Source organism: Lithobates pipiens, unplaced genomic scaffold (assembly GCF_037356315.1).
Source record: "Lithobates pipiens isolate NorthernLeopardFrog02 unplaced genomic scaffold, aLitPip1_a1.2 Scaffold_3, whole genome shotgun sequence".
NCBI lineage: Eukaryota > Metazoa > Chordata > Amphibia > Anura > Ranidae > Lithobates > Lithobates pipiens.
In genome coordinates this window covers 66,557,497-66,576,055 of record NW_027507790.1, presented here as the reverse complement: position 1 = coordinate 66,576,055, position 18,559 = coordinate 66,557,497, and the positions used below count along the sequence as shown (strand labels likewise).

Below are 18,559 nucleotides of genomic sequence, written 5' to 3'. Positions count from 1 at the left end.
CAGGAGTCAGGACGAGTGGGCAGCACCGTGCCCCGGCTGGACCTACACAGACATTACACCCTTGGCTGCAGAGACTGAGCAGAGCAGTGCGAGCGGAGTCATCAATATTATTTCTAAAAAGTCAGAGGCCGCGGACAATTCAGGCACTGCTCGTGGACACCTTGCCAATCCCTGTGCAGGACATACCTCCCACACAGCGGGATCGTGGGACAAGGGTGCAGATGCAGGAATGTCCCACCCAATCCCCTGGTATGGAAATAGTACAAGCTCTATATGAGAAAAAGAATAAAGAGGAGCTTCAGTCATTTTTGTGTTTATTAACCACTTGCTGACTGCATAACCTAGTTATACAGCGCCAGAGTGGCTCTCCTGTACCCGTTCAAGTACCTAGTACGTAATCCGGCATTTCTGGTTGGGGGCAAGAACACACCACCGGCGGCCTGGCTGCACTGTGACTAGCAAAGGGACAGTCGGCCTGTGTGTATGTCAGCCGGTTGGACAGACGCTGAATGTTTGGTTGGTATGTGCTGACATCACCACGCTATGTACTAGGAGGACAGGCTTCTGTTGTTTACCAGCCGGCTTTGTTTTTATATGCAACTTTCAAACATACCAAATGTAAGTGCAATACTTTTTTTATAATTAAATCGAATAGACTGTATTACACTATGGTCAGTCACCTTTTCTGGGTCATTTGCTGATTTTAAAGGCCTTGGCTGGGCTATAGCCACATGCCCTTTTTGCTTGCCATCAGGTAAGCAGGTTTTTTTTAAGGCACCTTTTGGTTTGAATCACTGTGGTGCCACTGGGAAGAATATTTATTCCATGCTATATGTTGATTAATAACATGCCGTTTCAATTAAGATTTTCCAGCAATATTTGGGACTATTTAGCACAGCTTCTCTTATTTCCGAGCATGCTGGAGAACCAGCAGCCAGCCGGCTCCTGAGCAGTGCTATTAGCCAATGGCTGAAAGTGCTGATCGGAGTGATTTGGCTGGGGGGGGGGGGGGGGGGGCGTCTCAACACAACATCTCAGTGGGGGAGATCACTGATCAGATATCAAGCAATTGTGCTGCAAGTTTGAAAATGACTTCCTAAGCTATTGCCAGGCTTCACAAGTTTGTTGCACAATTGCAGCAAGTCTGCATTACATGACTCCAGATCAACTTTCTTTGAAAACATTCTGCAAGTCTGCTGCAAGTTCTGGTTCAGTTATGTTGTGCAATAGTCATCCCACCACAGGGGTCACTGTGGCTGAATATTCATGCTGAAGTCAGTGTCAGTTAGTGTTAGATTGTCTGCCACAATATCGCTGTCCCACTATAAGTTATTGATGGTTACTAGTATAAAAAAAATTCCAGTATATATACACCATAGTTTGTAGACGCTATAACATTCACGTAAACCAATCAATATATGCTTATTGGGATTTTTTTACCAAAAATATGTAGCAAAATACATACTGGCCTAAATGTATGAAGAACATTTTTTTATTTCTTTATCGCATATGTTTTATAGCAGAAGTAAAAAATATTGTTTGTTTTTCAGAATATTTGGTCTTTTTTGTTTATAGCACAAAAAATGAAAACCCAGAGGTGATCAGATATCACCAAAAGAAAGCTCTATTTGTGGGGAAAAAATTATATACATTTTTTGTTTTTGTACATCGCTGCATGACTGCGCAAATATCAGGTAAAGTAACTCAGTGCCAAAAAGCAAAAAATGGCCCGATCAGGGGTAAATCTTCTTGAGGTCAATAAGTTAACAGTCAGCAGCTACAAAATCTGTAGCTGCTGACTTTTAATAAACAGACACTCACCTGTCCAAAGATCCAACAATGTGCTCACCCAAGCTATTCCTTCCCTTGATCTATTGTCTCCAGCGACAGATTCTACTGTGGGCCCCTGGCTGTCATGCCCACCGTGTATACGCGAGTCTCGCTGCACATTGTGAATGGTCCCGTTGTCTGGGACCTGTGATATGTCCCAGAAGAAGAGCTGGGACATGGGAGCAGGTACCTGCCAAAACTAGGTACCTGATCCCCCCACTAAGTGCCATTTTGGAAGGGGAGATCACAGAGCAGAGATTGCCAACTGTAACAGCTTTCATTTGATTTGCTGTATGCTCGCTGTCACACAGTCCCACCTTACATTGGTGGGCACAGATCATGCTGCATTGGTGGGCACAGGTGAGTTGCATTGGTGGGCACAGGCCATGCTGCATTGGTCGGCATTGATCAGGCTGCATTGATGGGCACAGGTGAGGCTGAATTTATGGGCATTGATTATTATTATTATTAATGATTTATATAGTGCCAACAGTTTACGCATCGCTTTACAATGTATAGGGGGGACAACACAATTACAGTACAATACAAAAGGTACAGGAGGGCCCTGCACTGATGAGACTGCATTGATGGCCACTGATGAGACTGCATTGATGGGCACTGATGAGGCTCTATTGATGGGCACTGATGAAGCTGCACTGATGGGCACTGATAAAGTTGTTAATATTTATTTTTGTAACTTAATTCTGCATAAAACATTTAAGTGTAATTTCATGAGATAATTTATAAAGGGGCTTGTTTAGGGGGGGAATTAGGGGCAGGGGTAGGGGTTGGGTGGTTTGCGAATAACCCTTAAGGCATGGCTAGTAGTTTAGGACTTGAAATTTTGAGCCCTGTTATAAAACATACATCCAATGTACAAACAGATATTATCAGCAAAGAGCCCAAGAAGAGTCCTGGTAGAGTTATGCACATATACCCAGGTATATATAGTTATTAATAGAGATACCTCCAAATGAATGTTGCAGCAAAGACCAGTTGCAGGGGCCCCTCAGGATGATCAAAACATGGCATCTGTCTTTGTGTCAGAGACCTGAAGACAAGATCAGCAGTGATGGGGAGAGCCTCCAACTGTTGTCCAACCAGCCTAAAACACAGGTTCTCACCAGCAGAAACTGTGGTGTAGCACTGGAGCTCAGAGTAAGCCTATCTAATATTCTGCGATTTAGTCCCTAGTAGTTTCCAATCTGACATACAACTGGACCTCCAACTACCAGAAGTGTCCTTCGGATGCCGAAATTGTAAAAAGACCTCTGGTCCTTAGGATGACAATTGGTCCGGGGCTTAAGTGGTGAATTGCACCACATTACCAACCTGAAATATTCCTGTCCATGTCTCCACCCCACCCTTGCTGCCGTAATTTTTTGTTGGGTGGGGGTTAATAAAACTAAGGTGGCTGTCGCATGCTGTCATCAAGAAAGCCTGACAATGCCAGAACTTTCTATACCTAGCTGCTTCATTCATAGAAGCCACACTACAGAGACTATGAATGAAACAGGATCTATGAATGAAGCAGTGGGCCTTTCAATCATAGATTCATTTTGGATTTTTTGATGAGAACCTGTGACAGCCCCATAGCTCTATGAATTACCGCACACCAGCAGATTACAGCAGTTGGCTGCTGGTTTTCCAGAAAGCTTGTCCGACAGAAGCCGGCCAAACAGAATGTCAGCAGTTTTTTTTTTTAATGCGCCCAATGTCGCCCGGCATTCGGCCCGATATGTATGGGGCTTAAGGACAGAGTCACAGTGACGTACGTGTAAGCCAGGAAGCTAATGATCTGGTGTTTTGCAAAGCACTGCGAGGGAAACGCATTGATTTTGTTCTCTGAACATTCTTTTAATAAAATTGGGCAAGAAAAGCCCTTAAAAAGAAGAAGTAAGCGAGTGAATCCTTGAAGCTCTACCAATTGAAGCAATTTCTCACAACACTTAATGAATGGGAGGAAAGCTTTTTGGTCTGCCTAAAATTGTCACATTTTGGGAGTTAATGTATAGAAAATGTGTTACTTGTTTGATCAATAGTCTACAAGGCTGAGGATTTGGGATTTTCTGGGAAATTTCTATAATTTGAAAGACTGTAAAACATGTTCACCCTAACACCTAAAATTCACATTATTCATTCGATTTTACAGAAGTGCTTCAATCGTGCCAGTGTAGCATGGATAATTAGCAAAGATGAATGTTGGATTGTTTTAAAGGTAAACTGTACCATAAGAAATATATATGTTACCATTAAAGGGCTTGTAAACCCTCATTTTTTTTTCACCTTAATGCATCCTATGCGATAAAGTGATTGTAAAGCTTTGATTATTTAAAAAAAAAATAACAAACATGTCATACTTACCTCCACTGTGCAGATCATTTTGCGTCGAACATCGTCTTCCGGGGTCCATCGGCGTCTCTCTCGACTCCTCCCGCATCAGTTAACTCCCTAGGAGAAGCACTCTCCCGGGGGGCTACCTTGCTGGTGCGCTCTCTAATCCAGCATTTCAACGGCCATAGCCGCCGAATGTAGGACTTGGCCCTGCCCCCTGGTGCCATGTCATTCGATTTGATTGACAGCAGCGGGAGCCAATGGCTCCGCTGCTTTCAACCTATCCAATCGAGCCGAGAATCCCAGGCAGAGGGACAAGTTCCAGGGATCAGGTAAATAAAACAGGGAGGGGGGGGGCAGTCACTGCCGGGTGTTTTTTCACCTTAATGCATAGGATGCATTAAGGTGAAACACCACAAGGGTTTATAGCCCCTTTAAGGTGAAAAAACACCTGGCGGTGACCGCCCCCCCCCCCCCAGCCCCCTCATTTTAATTACCTGAGCCCTGGAATTTCCCATGGCGGAGACGCGCTCTTCCTCTGCCCAGGGTTCTTGGCTCTTGATTGGATAGATTGATAGCAGCACAGCTATTGGCTCCCACTGCTATGAATCAAATCCAATGATGCGCAACCAGGGGGGGGCAGGAGCAGAGTCTGGCATTCTGTGTCTATGGACACAAATGCTGAGCTCAGAAGCGCGACCGCAAGGTAACCCCCTGGGAAAGAGCTTCTCCTAGGGGGTTATACGATGCAGGGAGGAGCTACCAGAGCCACCGGGGGACCCCAGAAGAGGATGATCGGGGCCACTCTGTGCAAAACGAACTGTACAGTGGAGGCAAGTATGATATTTTTGTTATTTTAAGAAAAAAATAACTCAAAGCTTTGCAATCACTTTAACTGTCGTCTGCTGTTCACATTTAGGTAAAGTTGTGTGTAAGGGTCCTTTCACACGGGGCGGATCAGTTCTGATCCGCCCCGTGGATGTCCGTTTGCTCAGCGGGGATCACTCCGTCGATCCCCGCTGAGCAGGGAGATGACAGCTCCGTCTCTGCACACTGCGCAGGGACGGACCTGTCACAGCGCCCCTCTCCCCTATGGGAGATCGGATGACGACGGACCGCAGTGCCCGTCGTCACCCGATCCGATCCGCAGACGGATGGAAAAATAGCTTTTTCCTCCGTTACACTTTTTCGGATCGGAGCGGGTCGGATGTCAGCGGACATGTCACCGCTGACATCCGACGCTCCATAGACCTCTATGGAGCATCCGTTCAGGTCCGCCTGAAAAACTGACAGGCGGGCCTGAACGGGACGTCAGTGTGAAAGAGGCCTATTAGTTTAGACAAGTATGATGTCTGTTAAATGTCACTGTGGAGTGTGTGTCAAGCTGCCCATAGATGGATAGAATTTTGAAAGAAAATTATCAGAATATTCTCAAACATTTATTTGTTGTTTAAAAGATTTAGTTTGTTTTTACCATTTGAAAAAAGAACTAGGACTAAAACTAGGGTTGGGACTTTAAATGAGGCAATACTATATTATATACCTTCATCCCTAATATCTTGAACAAGAGGGAGCAATTAGTGGGACTTTATATGAAGCACATTACTGAATCAGAATGGACCAATCAATAAATAAACGGTTATTTATTGCAAGTGGTATACATACACATAAAAAGGAAATGTCAAAGTGATACAATACATTGTTGAGATAAAGTCTGAACAATTCATAATGTATACAAAATATCTCAACATAATATTAAGTCTCAATGTATAAAAATAGTTCATAATATAAAACAATTGTCTCAACATAGTAAATAATAATAGACCTTGAGCATGTAGACCAAATTGCAATGGTATCATATAGACATAGTAACAATGAGAGATTGGTTCATTATAATAAAAGCATAGTACAACCGGTAGATAAGGGAACTGTGACGTTGCATCATAAAAGAAGCTCTACGCATTTCGTGGTTACATTACCACTCATCAGGAGAAGATGCATAGTTAACCACTTGCCGACCAGCGCACGCCGATGTACGTCAGCAGAATGGCACGGGCAGGCAAATGGGCGTACCTGTACGTCCGTTAAATTTGCCGCCCTGCCATCAGGAGCGCGCCGACGGTGGCGCGCTCCTGTGCTGGTCGGGTCCCCCGCGAGTCCGGTCGCGGGACCCGCGGACTCGATCGCCGCGGGCATACCCGCGATCATCTCACGGAGCGGCCGAATGAAGAAATGCCGTTGTAAACAGCATTTCTCCATTCTGCCTAGCAACTAGTGACGCTGATCTCTGCTCCATGAGATTGGAGCAAAGATCAGTGTTCACTAAATTAAAGCCCAACCCCCCCACAGTTAGTAACACACCCCTAGGAACACTTAACCCCTACACTGCCACCCACTGGTTAACCCTTTCACTGCCAGTGTCATTTACACAGGAATCACTGCATTTATATAGCAGTGATTACTGTATAAATGACAATGGTCCCAAAAATGTGTCAAAAATGTCCAATGTGTCCGCCACCATGTCGCAGTCACAATAAAAATCGCTGATCGCCGCCATTACTAGTAAAAAAATAAATAATAAAAAATGATTAATAAAAATGCCATAAAACTATCCCTATTTTGTAAACGCTATAACTTTTGCGCAAAGCAATTAATAATCGCTTATTGCGATTTTTTTTTACCAAAAATATGTAGAAGAATACGTATCGGCCTAAACTGAGGGAAAAAATGTTTTTTTAGATATTTTTGGGGGATATTATAACAAAAAGTAAAAAATAATGCGTTTTTTTCAAAATTGTCGCTCTATTTTTGTTTATAGCGCAAAAAATAAAAACCGCAGAGGTGATCAAATACCACCAAAAGAAAGCTCTATTTGTGGGAAAAAAAGGACGTCAATTTTGTTTGGGAGCCACGTCGCACGACCGCGCAATTGTCAGTTAAAGCGACGCAGTGCCGAATCGCAAAAAGTGGTCTGGTCTTTGACCAGCAAAATGGTCCGGTCTGTAAGTGGTTAAGAAGTATCTAAAAAAATGCCAAAAATTGTATAATATTAGAAAAAAAGATTTAAAACACGGGAGAAAGAGGGGGAACATAGAAGGTCCCTAACACTCTCACCTCTCTGTAGTAAGTTGATAGAACTGTTGGTAATAACAATGGTAAAGGGCACTTTAAACAAACGTTATCCCCAGGAGCTGAGACGGTAACATCAGGGGCATGGACAGGGGCACCGACAACTAATTTGTACAAAAAGGGGGGTATCCAATGTGCTGCTGAGAAATTGGCATTTGAAAGTGTACATAATAAATATTGTAGCTGATTCCCGAAGATATCTGTGGAATTCAGTATAGAAAATTAATTAAATAATAATAAACCAATTCCAAAGCTAATAAGTGAAAGAGAGAACACCCAAATTAGTGTGTAGCAACCAGGATACCCGTGAGGATAAAAGAGTAAGTGTTGGAATAGCAAAAATTAAAAAAGGAAAGGGTGAAATAAAGTGTAGATACCCGCAAAGATATATAAGGGGGTCCAGAGAGGTGCAGCAGTGTCGTTGACAAGTAGATGTAACTGGCTGTGATGTTTTTACCATTTGATTTTGGAATGAATGGAATTTACAGAACAAAAATCACATACGCAGAAATTTGTTAATTTGAGAAAAATGCAAAATGCCGCTCCTTCGAATTTTCTAGCCAATGTGGTTGAAAACCAACGCCGATTTGACCCACAAATGATTAGAAAAATGAACAGACTTTATTAGACTCTTTTTCCCAAGAATTTTTGGCCAACTTTATTGCAGTTATGTTCTGGCTTCACTCAACACCACTCACAGGCCAGTATTGAGCAAAATGAAGAGACCAAAAGATAAACATGTGATATCTTTCTTTCCATTTTAAAGGCTTCACCTGCTGAATAAGATCAACAGTGCAGCTGATGCAACTGTTGCTTAGCTTAAATGCCCACCTGTAGGCCATTCATGGCACCCCCACAGCCTGGCTGAGAAACTACCACTGTGAGCAATCCCTAATCCTGCCTACAATTTAGGAGGCACCATACCTTGCGGGATTGCCCCCTGCCTCACAGGATTGAGCACTTTTTCTTGTTTAAAACTAGCACATCTGCAGTGCGCGCTTCCTCTCCTTGTAGCAGTAGAGCTGAGTTCAGCTGCTGATGCTGCTACACAGGTGTGTCATTTGAACCAAGCAACAGTTTTATAAGCAGCAGCATTTTTTTAATCTACTGGGGCCCCTTGAACGCTTAGACCCCTTTCACACTGGGGCGGTTTTCAGGTGCTTTAGCACTAGAAATAGCTTCTGCTAAGTGCCTGAAATCCACCTCCATTCATTCAAATGTGACTTTTCACACTCGGGCGGTGCGCTTGCGAGACGCTCCAAAAAGTCCTGCAAGCAGCATCTTTGGGGCGTGTTGGGAGTGCTGTATTTAGCGCTCCCAAAACACCCTGCCCATTGGAATGAATGGGCAGCGCCTTCAAGGCACCTGAAAAGCAGTTTGAAAACCCTGCAAAACTGGAGTTTTTAACAATTTTTATGGGGTTAAAAGTGCCCCGCTAGCAGACGAAAAGCCATGCTAAAGAGTCACTTAAACAGCGCTAAAGCACCACTAAAACGAGCAGTTGCTCAGTGACTGTGTGTGTGTTGGGGAAGGGGGGTGTTGGGGGGTGTCTTAGCGAATTTTATTCAAAAGGTGAATATATCCTTTGAATTTGAAAACTTTAAATAGATGTTAAAATAAGGAAAAGTGAGGCCGCGTACACACGCGGGGACTGTTCGCCCAACTTTGTCCGCTGAACAGTGTTTCGGCGGACAGTCCGCCCGTGTGTGGGCTTTCAGCGGACAGTTTCAGCGAACAGTCTGCTGAACAAAGTTTTTCGGAAATTCCGAAAAACTGTCCGCTGAAACTTGGTTTCAGCGAACAGTCCCCTCGTGTGTAGGCTTGTTCGTCAAACTAAGTTCCGCGCATGCTCAGAAAGGATTTACACGCCGAAAGTTGTAATGCAGTGTATAGGACGTCGTATTTTCCGTCCCGTCGTACGTGCCGTTCACGTCATCGCGCACGGTTTCAGCAAACTGTTCGTTCGTCGTGTGTGGGCAAGTCCGTCCATGCTAATTTTGAGCGGACTGTTTGCTGAAACTGTTTGATGGACAAAGTTGAGCGAACAGTCCCCGCGTGTGTACGCGGCCTAAGTTGCACAGTTGCACAGGGGGAAGTACCGTATTTATCGGCGTATAACACGCACTTTTTTCCCCTTAAAAGCAGGGGAAAATCGTGGGTGCGTGTTATACGCCGATCCCCCGAAAATTCTGAGCCTCTGGGCGGCTTTTAGCCGCCTTCGGCTCTTCAAGGCGACTTTTGGCCACATTCGGCCATTGTCGGCAGCTTTCGGCCGCCTTCGGCCGTTCTCGGCAGCTTTCGGCCGCCTTCGGCTCTTCTCGGCGGCCGAAAGCTGTCGAGAATGGCCGAAAGCTGGCGAGAAGAGCCGAAGGCCCGCCCAGAACTACTGCACGCCGCCGAGATGCACATCCGGCTCTGTATCTCGGCGGCGGCATTTTTAAAAAATTAGAAACAAATAGAAAATAAAATAGACAAGGCTGCGATGGGGGACAAGGCTGCATAAGGCTGCAATGGGGGACAAGACTGCAATGGTGGACAAGGCTGCATAAGGCTGCAATGGTGGACAAGGCTGCATAAGGCTGCAATGGTGGACAAGGCTGCATAAGGCTGCAATGGTGGACAAGGCTGCAATGGTGGACAAGGCTGCAATGGTGGACAAGGCTGCAATGGTGGACAAGGCTGCATAAGGCTACAATGGTGGACAAGGCTGCATAAGGCTACAATGGTGGACAAGGCTGCATAAGGCTACAATGGTGGACAAGGCTGCAATGGTGGACAAGGCTGCAGATGACACTGATGGGCATATAAATAAAAAGTAAATAAAAAAAAAGGGCTTTTTTTCCCCTTAAACTTCCCTCCTAAAAGTTTTTTTCCTTAAAATTCCCTCCTAAACTTGGGGTGCTTGTTATACGCCGGCGCGTGTTATACGCCGATAAATACGGTATATTATAAAGATTGTTGTAGGCTGGTGTTCCGCTTTAAAGTCAGAGAGAGCCAGGCAACAAGAATATTTAGAAATGAGTCAGCAATAGCAGCCTCCACAATTCTGTTGGCACAGGTTTTCTTTATTAAACAGCAGTAACAACATACTTACTTCTGATGTTTCTGGATAATGGGAATGTAGCTATCACATGCAATTTTAAGAAATTTAGAAAAAGAACTAGTCTTGGGCAATAATAGTTTTATCCTAAAACATCTAAAATTAAGTGTTTTCTTACAGCAGTATTTCTAAGGTGTTAGTGATACACAAATTAGACAGATACCCATAAAAATCATCATAGGACATAGGTGTGCGCACAGGGTGTGCCAGGTGTGCCTGGGCATACCCTAATCAGTGCGCATTAGCATTATCGCTCTCTTTTTAGCAGTGGGGATGGGAACAGTTTCCCTATTACCGGCTCTGCCATAAGAGAAGTGCTTACAAACTTCTTTCACTGTGTCTGGACCATATATACTGTACAGTATGTAGACACACACACACACAACCATGTGTGTTTGAGCTTTGGGGTACACATCCTAATGTAATAGGCTGCGCACACCAATGTCATGGAACCTATGAGTACAAAACAAAATCCTGTAAGCCCATACAAGGACTGCCTAGAAGAAGGAACAGTTACTAGTTTATATAAAAGATGTGCTTGTTAACGTGATACTGAAATATTAAAACAGAACATATATTTAAAATGCCTGTTGCTGGTTTAAAATGTACAAGAATTGTCACAATAATCTCAAAATACAGCTCTAATAAAATCGAGCCAACACTAAAGCTTAGTTATGTACAAAATACAGTGGCATCCAAATTAACAGTATAATTAAATCATTTTAGAACCAGACTAATTAGCCATTGCAAAATATACGCTATGCAGTTATTTGTTAACACATGACAAGTACCATGCCGAAAACGCATACTCTGCTCGACCTTCTAATTAGTGAGTCATGGTGATAAATATTCAAACATTTTAATCATTGCTGACCAAATGCTTAAAACTTTATTATCTGACATGTCATTCAAAACCCTGGCAACCGTAGCAAAGGGAAATTACATATTTACTATTTAAATAGCACGGTGGTGACCTGTGGTATTTTACTCAATGGATGAACGATAGCTATCTGTGTTAATTTTCTGTAAAAAAGAGCAGCACAATAAATACAGAGCACCAATTTATTTGGTACCCATGGAACAAGCTATTATTATTGAGCATTGATTTAAAGTGGACTTACGTTGCAGGCAAAGCATTGCATTCACATATCCATCTTCATCTCCTAATGACACTAGCTCACACAGATAGATGTTCTGGCAATTGCAATGCATGTGGATAGATTAAAATGAATGTTCCTGCTAGTCTTGACCTTTCAGTGCCAGCTGCAAGACAGAGCTGCACACCCTGTGGGATTTTATAGGAGAATAGTAAACACCAATTCCCTCCCTCTCATACTGAAGGAAGAATCCAGGAGAGCTTCAGGTCGATTATAAGAGAACGATGATCGCTGTTATTTACATAAGAGTAGCTGTGTCCAGCAGGAATCAGTCCGTTCTTTTGAAGCTTACATTTTATAAACTATTACCTTAAGTAGACTACGGGCTTCAACTGAATTACATGACTCAATCAAAAAAAAAATCACCAAAAATGCAGTGATGTTGTCAATTATTCTTTCATCTGGCTACAATAAAATTGAAATGTGATGCATGTTGTGGGTTGTCGCAATATTTTAGAAGGTTGATGTTCATGTCTTATTTTGTAGAGTTGATGTTTGAAAACAGGGTTTACCTTTACATTTAAAATTCTAAACCCAATTAATAAAATCTCATATAAGCATTAACACATTAAAGTAAATGCACCCACCTTCATAAAATAAAAAATGTGCATTTATTACATTTTTGCCACTGAAGCCTGAGGAGCATTGCAGCTGTGATTAGTGCATCGTGGGTGCAATGCATGGGTTCATTCAGAGGGTCTTCTTAAGGTTGGGATGTTTTGGGGTTGACCTGGTCAATGTGGACATTGATGTGCTTGTCAAATCACGCTGTTTATAAGTACACATCTGTTTTTTGTTTGTTAAATAAAGTTGTCACAAAATAATGTGCAAGGCTGGTGTGTCCTTTGGTTTTATCTTCTACCATATCAAAGTATGAATTTACGTTAAGGGGCTAGAAGAAGTAAACAATTAAGTACAAGGGTGGTAACGTCACCCTATTTGTGCCAATGTGCCACAGCTGTGGGTGGCTCCTTTAAATTAGAAAATCAACAGAAACCCTCAGGGAGAAGCATCCTGGTAAGTTGGGGATTTGGCAGGGGGAGGGGGGCTAGTTGGACGGCGTTTTGTTGGAGGAGGGATTGGGGAATGATCAGATTTTTTTTTACTTTATATTCAGAACCAAGTCTAATTTTTAATGAACTAATTTGAAAAATACACACACATATATATATATATATATATATATATATATATATATATATAATCCTTTTAAATACACAGATTTATTTAAAAATAATATGCAGTGATCTTGCCATCAAGGTTCTTTTTCAGGCACTTCCTATTATAGTGAATTGTGCTCCTGTATTGTCACTCTTTCACATGCAAACCTACAAATGGCTGTGCTGGTACACATTATGCAAGCATGGTCCACCTTTGTCACCATCAGAAACCTTGTCCAGACCAATGGCATGCTGATGACACTGGAGTGAGTGCATGTAGACAAGAAGTTGCTGTAAGCCCTTGTACACACAGTCGGAAATTCCGACGTAAAATGTCCAATTGGACCGTGTTGTCGGATAATCTGACCGTGTGTGGGCTCCATCTGACTTTTTCCGTCGTAATGTCCGACCAACAAAGTTTGAGAGCTGGATATAAAATTTTCCGACAACATGATCCGATCGGACTTTGTCCGATCGTTTTGAAGAGAATTTCGATTGGACAAAGTGCCACGCATGCTCAGATCAAATTACAAGACCAAAGCTATAAGCTTCCGAACAATCAGATTTTCCGACAACTTTGTCCGACCGTGTGTATGCAACACCAGTTTCGGACAAAATCCGTCGGAGTAAATACAACGGATTTTGTGGTTGGAATGTCTTACCGTGTGTACAAGGGCTAAGAGGTTAAAAAAGAGGGGCAACATTGTGAATAAGTGGTTAGCACTTCTGCCTAACAGCACTAGGGTTGTTGGTTCAAATCCCAACCACACCACCACCTGCGTGGAGTTTGGATGTTCTCCATGTGCCTGTGTGGTATTCCTCTGGGTGCTTCAGTTTCCTTCAACACTCCAAACACATGCTGGTAGGTTAATTGGCTACTGTCTAAATTGGCCCTAACATACATGTATGAATGTAACTTAGAGACCTTAGATTGTGAGCTCCTTGAAGGCAGAGACTGATGTGAATGTACGATATATGTTTAAAATGCTGCATAAATTGATGATGCTATATACAGTAAGTACCTATGATAAAGACAACTGTTTTTTTTGCACAGTGCTTTGGAAAACGAAATGTCATCCAGTTAGGGTTTAGATCTGCATAAACTATACTATGCTACGCTGATCTTTCTTGGTAGTAGGGATTGATTCTAATCTTCCTGCATTAGTCTTGCATCAGACCCCCATCCTGCTGCTGTTTTTTTAATTTGTGTCTAAAGTTTAGTAACTAATTTGCAAACTGCTGAAATCAGCAGCAGGAAAGATCTAAACGTAACAGCAAAATACATTTTTAAAAATCTGCTTATAATAGATGTATAGTAACTCAAATAATCCACTGAGAATCATGCAATCCTTGCATCCTGTTTAAATGAATTCATGATTCTTGGCAGATCATACAACTCTACATGCATCTATTCATGGGAATTGGAGAACTACAATTCACTATGAAAAATAATTTATCCACATTTTTTTCCCCAACTCTACTGTGTTCATACAGCGGCAATAATATATTTCACCAGCAGGTGGAGATGCAATGTTAGTACATAATTATGATTCATGTGTGCTTTTAAAGTGGTAATCCACCTTTTTTTTCCCCCTCATTCTCATTTCTTTTCATTTAGCCTCTTCCCCTTTCCCTCTCTCTTTATCTTGTTCCTCCTTTACTACCCTTCCAAACTATTAGTGTACAATTTTTCTTCCCTTTTATTTATCTGCATGCCAATTTTCTTTATAATACAGGTATAAGATTTATATAGTATGTAAGGATTAACGATACAAAACATATACTATTTATGAAGGTAATTGTTCCCATTTTATTAATTTTTTTTTGTGCATTAAAGTAGAATAATACTCTCCTCCCCTCCAGCCATGTGATGTCTGCACATTCCCTAAGCCAGGGATCTTCAAACTACGGCCCTCCAGCTGTTGCAGAACTACACGTCCCATGAGGCATTGTAAAACTCATTCACAGACATGACTAGGCATGATGGAAATTGTAGTTCCTGAACAACTGGAGGGCCATTTTGGAGACCCCTGTTCTAAGCAAAGCCAAAATTGTCTCGCTTTCTTCTTCTTTGGCTATCTTGATTGGCCTGACTGGGTTGATGCAACTTCCACACGTGTACTTGAAAGGCAATTTATCCCAGCACCCCACAGATGCTGGAACTGTACACTGAGCTACATATGTGCAGCTTAGTGTACAGTTTAAGAAGTTTGCAAGGTAGGTAAGAATCCTTCATTGTAGAGGAGATACTATGTCTCTTCTGCGATAAAGAAACCTTCCTTCTGGCAAATTTTTACGTGTACACTAAAGTTCCACCCGAACGCGGTCCCGGAAACCCGAGTTCCGTTCGCATTTCCCACACCATTTTCAAAATGCACTGGACTTTTGATTTGCAGAACGTGCCTTGCAAACACAGATCACAAACACAGGCAATAAGTCACTAAATGTTAGCTCATATGTATTGCTTATATATACACTACAATGCTGAAACTTTCTTCATATTCTTTTTGTCGTGCATTAATTTTTTGTGTAAAACTCTAATAAAAATAAATTATGTTTAAAGTGGAGTTCCACCCAAAAATTAAGTGAAGGTGACCTCCTGACATGTCACATTTGGCATGTCTTTTTTTGGGGGGAGGGAGTGGACCCTCTTTTTAGGGGCATTCAGCTCCCACTTCATGTCGGGGCTCCACGGAGCCACAAGGAAGTTCACCTCTCCCCACTCCCTCCGTACAATCTTCTGGGACACATCACAGGTCCCAGAAGATTGCCCAGCCAATGCCGGCGCCAAGGAGAGGAGGGGGAGCAGAGGAGCGGGGCTTCATTTCCCCCGCATCGCTGGACTGTGGGACAGATGAGTGTCCGATTATTAAAAGTCAGCAGCTACACTTCTTGTAGCTGCTGACTTTTATATGGGTGGAATTCCACTTCAAGTGATAATCCCATTTAATAGTACCCTGGTGGTAGTCTCTCTATTGAGATCACCTTTGCACACACTAATTAGCGGGGTCATAAATGGTAACAACGATTAACCCTGTCCAGTTGTCTCCAGGGTAACAGAAATAAAAACAGAGTTTCATTAATAGATATGTACCCCTTTTAATAAGATTGCTTGGCCAGACTGCCCTTATTATACAGTGAAAGTATTGAATATGCACAGCTACGTGGCAGATGTCTGTTAGTCAGGGTAAATCAGAAGGTACCAGCAGAGGAAGGATGGTCGTTTAAAAAAGCACCATCAATAATAAGTTTACTTTTTCAATGTACAGTATTTGTTTTGATGATGACATCACCGCTACTGCACACAAAGTGAATTTATATCCCTTATGACTACCAAAGAATATATTTAATTAACTCAAATACTGAGGAAATATCAAAAGGCTACCTCAATTTTTGGTTAATATGGTTAAATACAAAAAATAATTAACAGGATTAGTGGATGAAGGCTTCCGTAGAGGGATCCTCACGGAGAAGGAAAAGTTTTTCCTCATACCTATGGCCCCCAGAACCCCAGTCATCTACTATCTCCCCAAGTTGCATAAGAGTATTACCTGCCCCCCTGGTCGCCCCATAGTCAGTGGCATCGACTCAGTGATGTCCAGGGTGGGCAGGTATATAGATTTTTTTCTTCAACCACTTGTGAAGAAAACCCCATCATATGTGAAGGACACCAAGCAAATCCTTAATGTGTTAAGTACCATTAAACCAACACCAGGTTTATGGCTTGTGACAGCTGATGTCACATCACTTTACACTATTATTCCCCATGAACTGGGTTTTGAAGCCGCTAGATTGTATTTGGAGCGAGACTCCAGTTTGACTCCGATCCAGATTGATTTTATTTTGACCCTCTTAGATTTTGCAGCAAAGCACAATTATTTCTGGTTCGACAACCAGTTTTTTTGTCAGGATAAAGGGGTTGCCATGGGAGCCAAATATGCCCCCAGCTTGGCCAATTTATTCATGGCTAAGTGGGAGGAGGACGTCATCGATTCCCCCAGACGATCGGAGATAGTGCTGTGGGCACGATATATTGATGACGTCCTCCTCCTTTGGGAGGGCGATGAACGGGAGCTTCATGATTTTATGGAAGGGTTAAACAACAATACGAGAGGCATCAAATTTAGTTATGAAGCCAGTAAGGAAGGGGTTAACTTTTTAGACCTAAACATCAGGGTTAATGGTGACAGCTTTATCACCTCCACTTTCTTCAAATCCACTGATAGGAATTCTTATATTCCTTTGGGCAGCTGCCATTTAGACTCTTGGCTAAGGTCGGTCCCTTTGGGGCAATATTTGCGCCTGAGGAGAAATTGCACCGACATTACTAAGTTTGATGAGCAAGCTGAAATATTATCTCAGCGTTTTTTGGAAAAGGGGTATGCGGCAGAAGTGTTGTCTGAGGCCTGTTCCAAGGCACGGAATAGAGACAGGCCTAGCCTGTTGGTTGATAGGGAGAAAAATGATGATGGGAATCAGTTTGTATTACCCTTTGTTACCACCTTTTCGATGCAACATCAGAAGGTCAAACAGCTTATCCGCAGGCATTGGCATGTTCTGACCACTGACCAGACTCTAGGAACTATTCTACCGGAAGTCCCTAGGGTGATCTTTAAAGGAGCTTCTACATTGGGTAGTAAGGTCGCCCCTAGTGTGCAAAACCCTCCTGAAAAAGATAGGTGCTTCTTTCAGAACCTTAAAGGGTACTATAGATGTAGGAATTGCCAAGTGTGCTCCTGCAATATAAATAAAAGTTCTAAGATCCTTGATTTTGTTTCCACTAGCACCCAGAGGAGATACACAGTAGAGCCGTTCATTACATGTTCCTCAGAGGCAGTGGTTTACCTCATCCAATGTCCCTGTGGGCTCCAGTACGTGGGGAGAACTAAGAGGGCCCTCAGGGTCCGATTGAATGAGCACATTGCTAACATTAAACGGGGCTTTGATAAACATCCCCTTTCCAGGCACTATGACGAAAAACATGGTAGGGATCCGTCCAATACTTTATACATGGGGATCGACAAGTACAAACCCCACTGGAGGGGTGGCGCTTTGGTTAGAGAGATCTCACGGTTGGAAATGTCTTGGATCCACAGGCTTAAAACCTACACCCCTTTCGGTATGAACACCGATACAGATGTTAATGCATTTATCAATAATGCCTAATGGGATGCTTCTGCCAATTTTATGACATATATTGGAAAGTACCCATTATTTTCCAATTGGGTGAATGGCATTTTGTGAATCCCACTCTTTCTGTGCAATTTTTGATGCATTTCCCCTTTTTGCAATACTGTTTTTTTTTTTTGTATAAATTACTTTTCTCTGACACCCCTTAGAGAGTGTTTTACAAATAGATGTGTCAGCCCCCAACTTAACTTCGGGTTCTGGGAATTTGGGGAGTATGATGGATATTGGGGTTCCTTTTTTTATAGGGTTAGCCTCCACTAGAACTCTGGGTTCGGAAGATTTAGGGAATATGACGGAGATGGGGTTTCCTATTAAAGCGGTTGACGCCCTCCCTATCCTATAGCTATGGGTGATTTTTATCTTATTCATCACTTTTCATTTTTTATTTTTTATTACATTTTATTCGTTATTAAAATACTGTTATATACACTTGAGGGGCTCTATTATCCAGTGAGCCGAATCAAGTTCTGATGTGCATTTTTAAGTTGTTATTTGTTATTGCAATTTTTGTATAGTGTGACTGTGTGGGCAGGCCCCCTCCTCCTTTCGGTTTTTATTATTTTATCCTGTGCCGGATTTGATTTTATTTCCTCTGTTTGTGATCTATTTGGCATAGCTGTCTTTTGCCATCTTATCCCTGTAATGCAGGCGATGCTTGG

General features: G+C 42.5%; 1 protein-coding gene and 1 long non-coding RNA gene across 25 annotated transcripts in view; one reads left to right on the top strand and one right to left on the bottom strand.

Annotated features, from left to right (window-relative positions):
* Positions 1-18,559, bottom strand: part of RIMBP2 (RIMS binding protein 2) — a 777,506-nt gene that overhangs the window by 345,660 nt on the left and 413,287 nt on the right. Inside the window, exon 1 of one of the 24 annotated variants that reach the window (XM_077461796.1) lies at positions 11,515-11,624. The exons of the other annotated variants lie outside the window; for them this stretch is intronic. Coding sequence (XP_077317922.1) covers positions 11,515-11,535 — 21 coding nt within the window. The 5' untranslated portion in view covers positions 11,536-11,624. Of the gene's footprint in view, positions 1-11,514; positions 11,625-18,559 lie in introns of those variants that run through there. 24 annotated transcript variants of the gene reach the window in all.
* The window catches only part of LOC143940432 (uncharacterized), a 197,746-nt gene that overhangs the window by 140,927 nt on the left and 38,260 nt on the right, over positions 1-18,559 (top strand). The window lies entirely within an intron of this gene.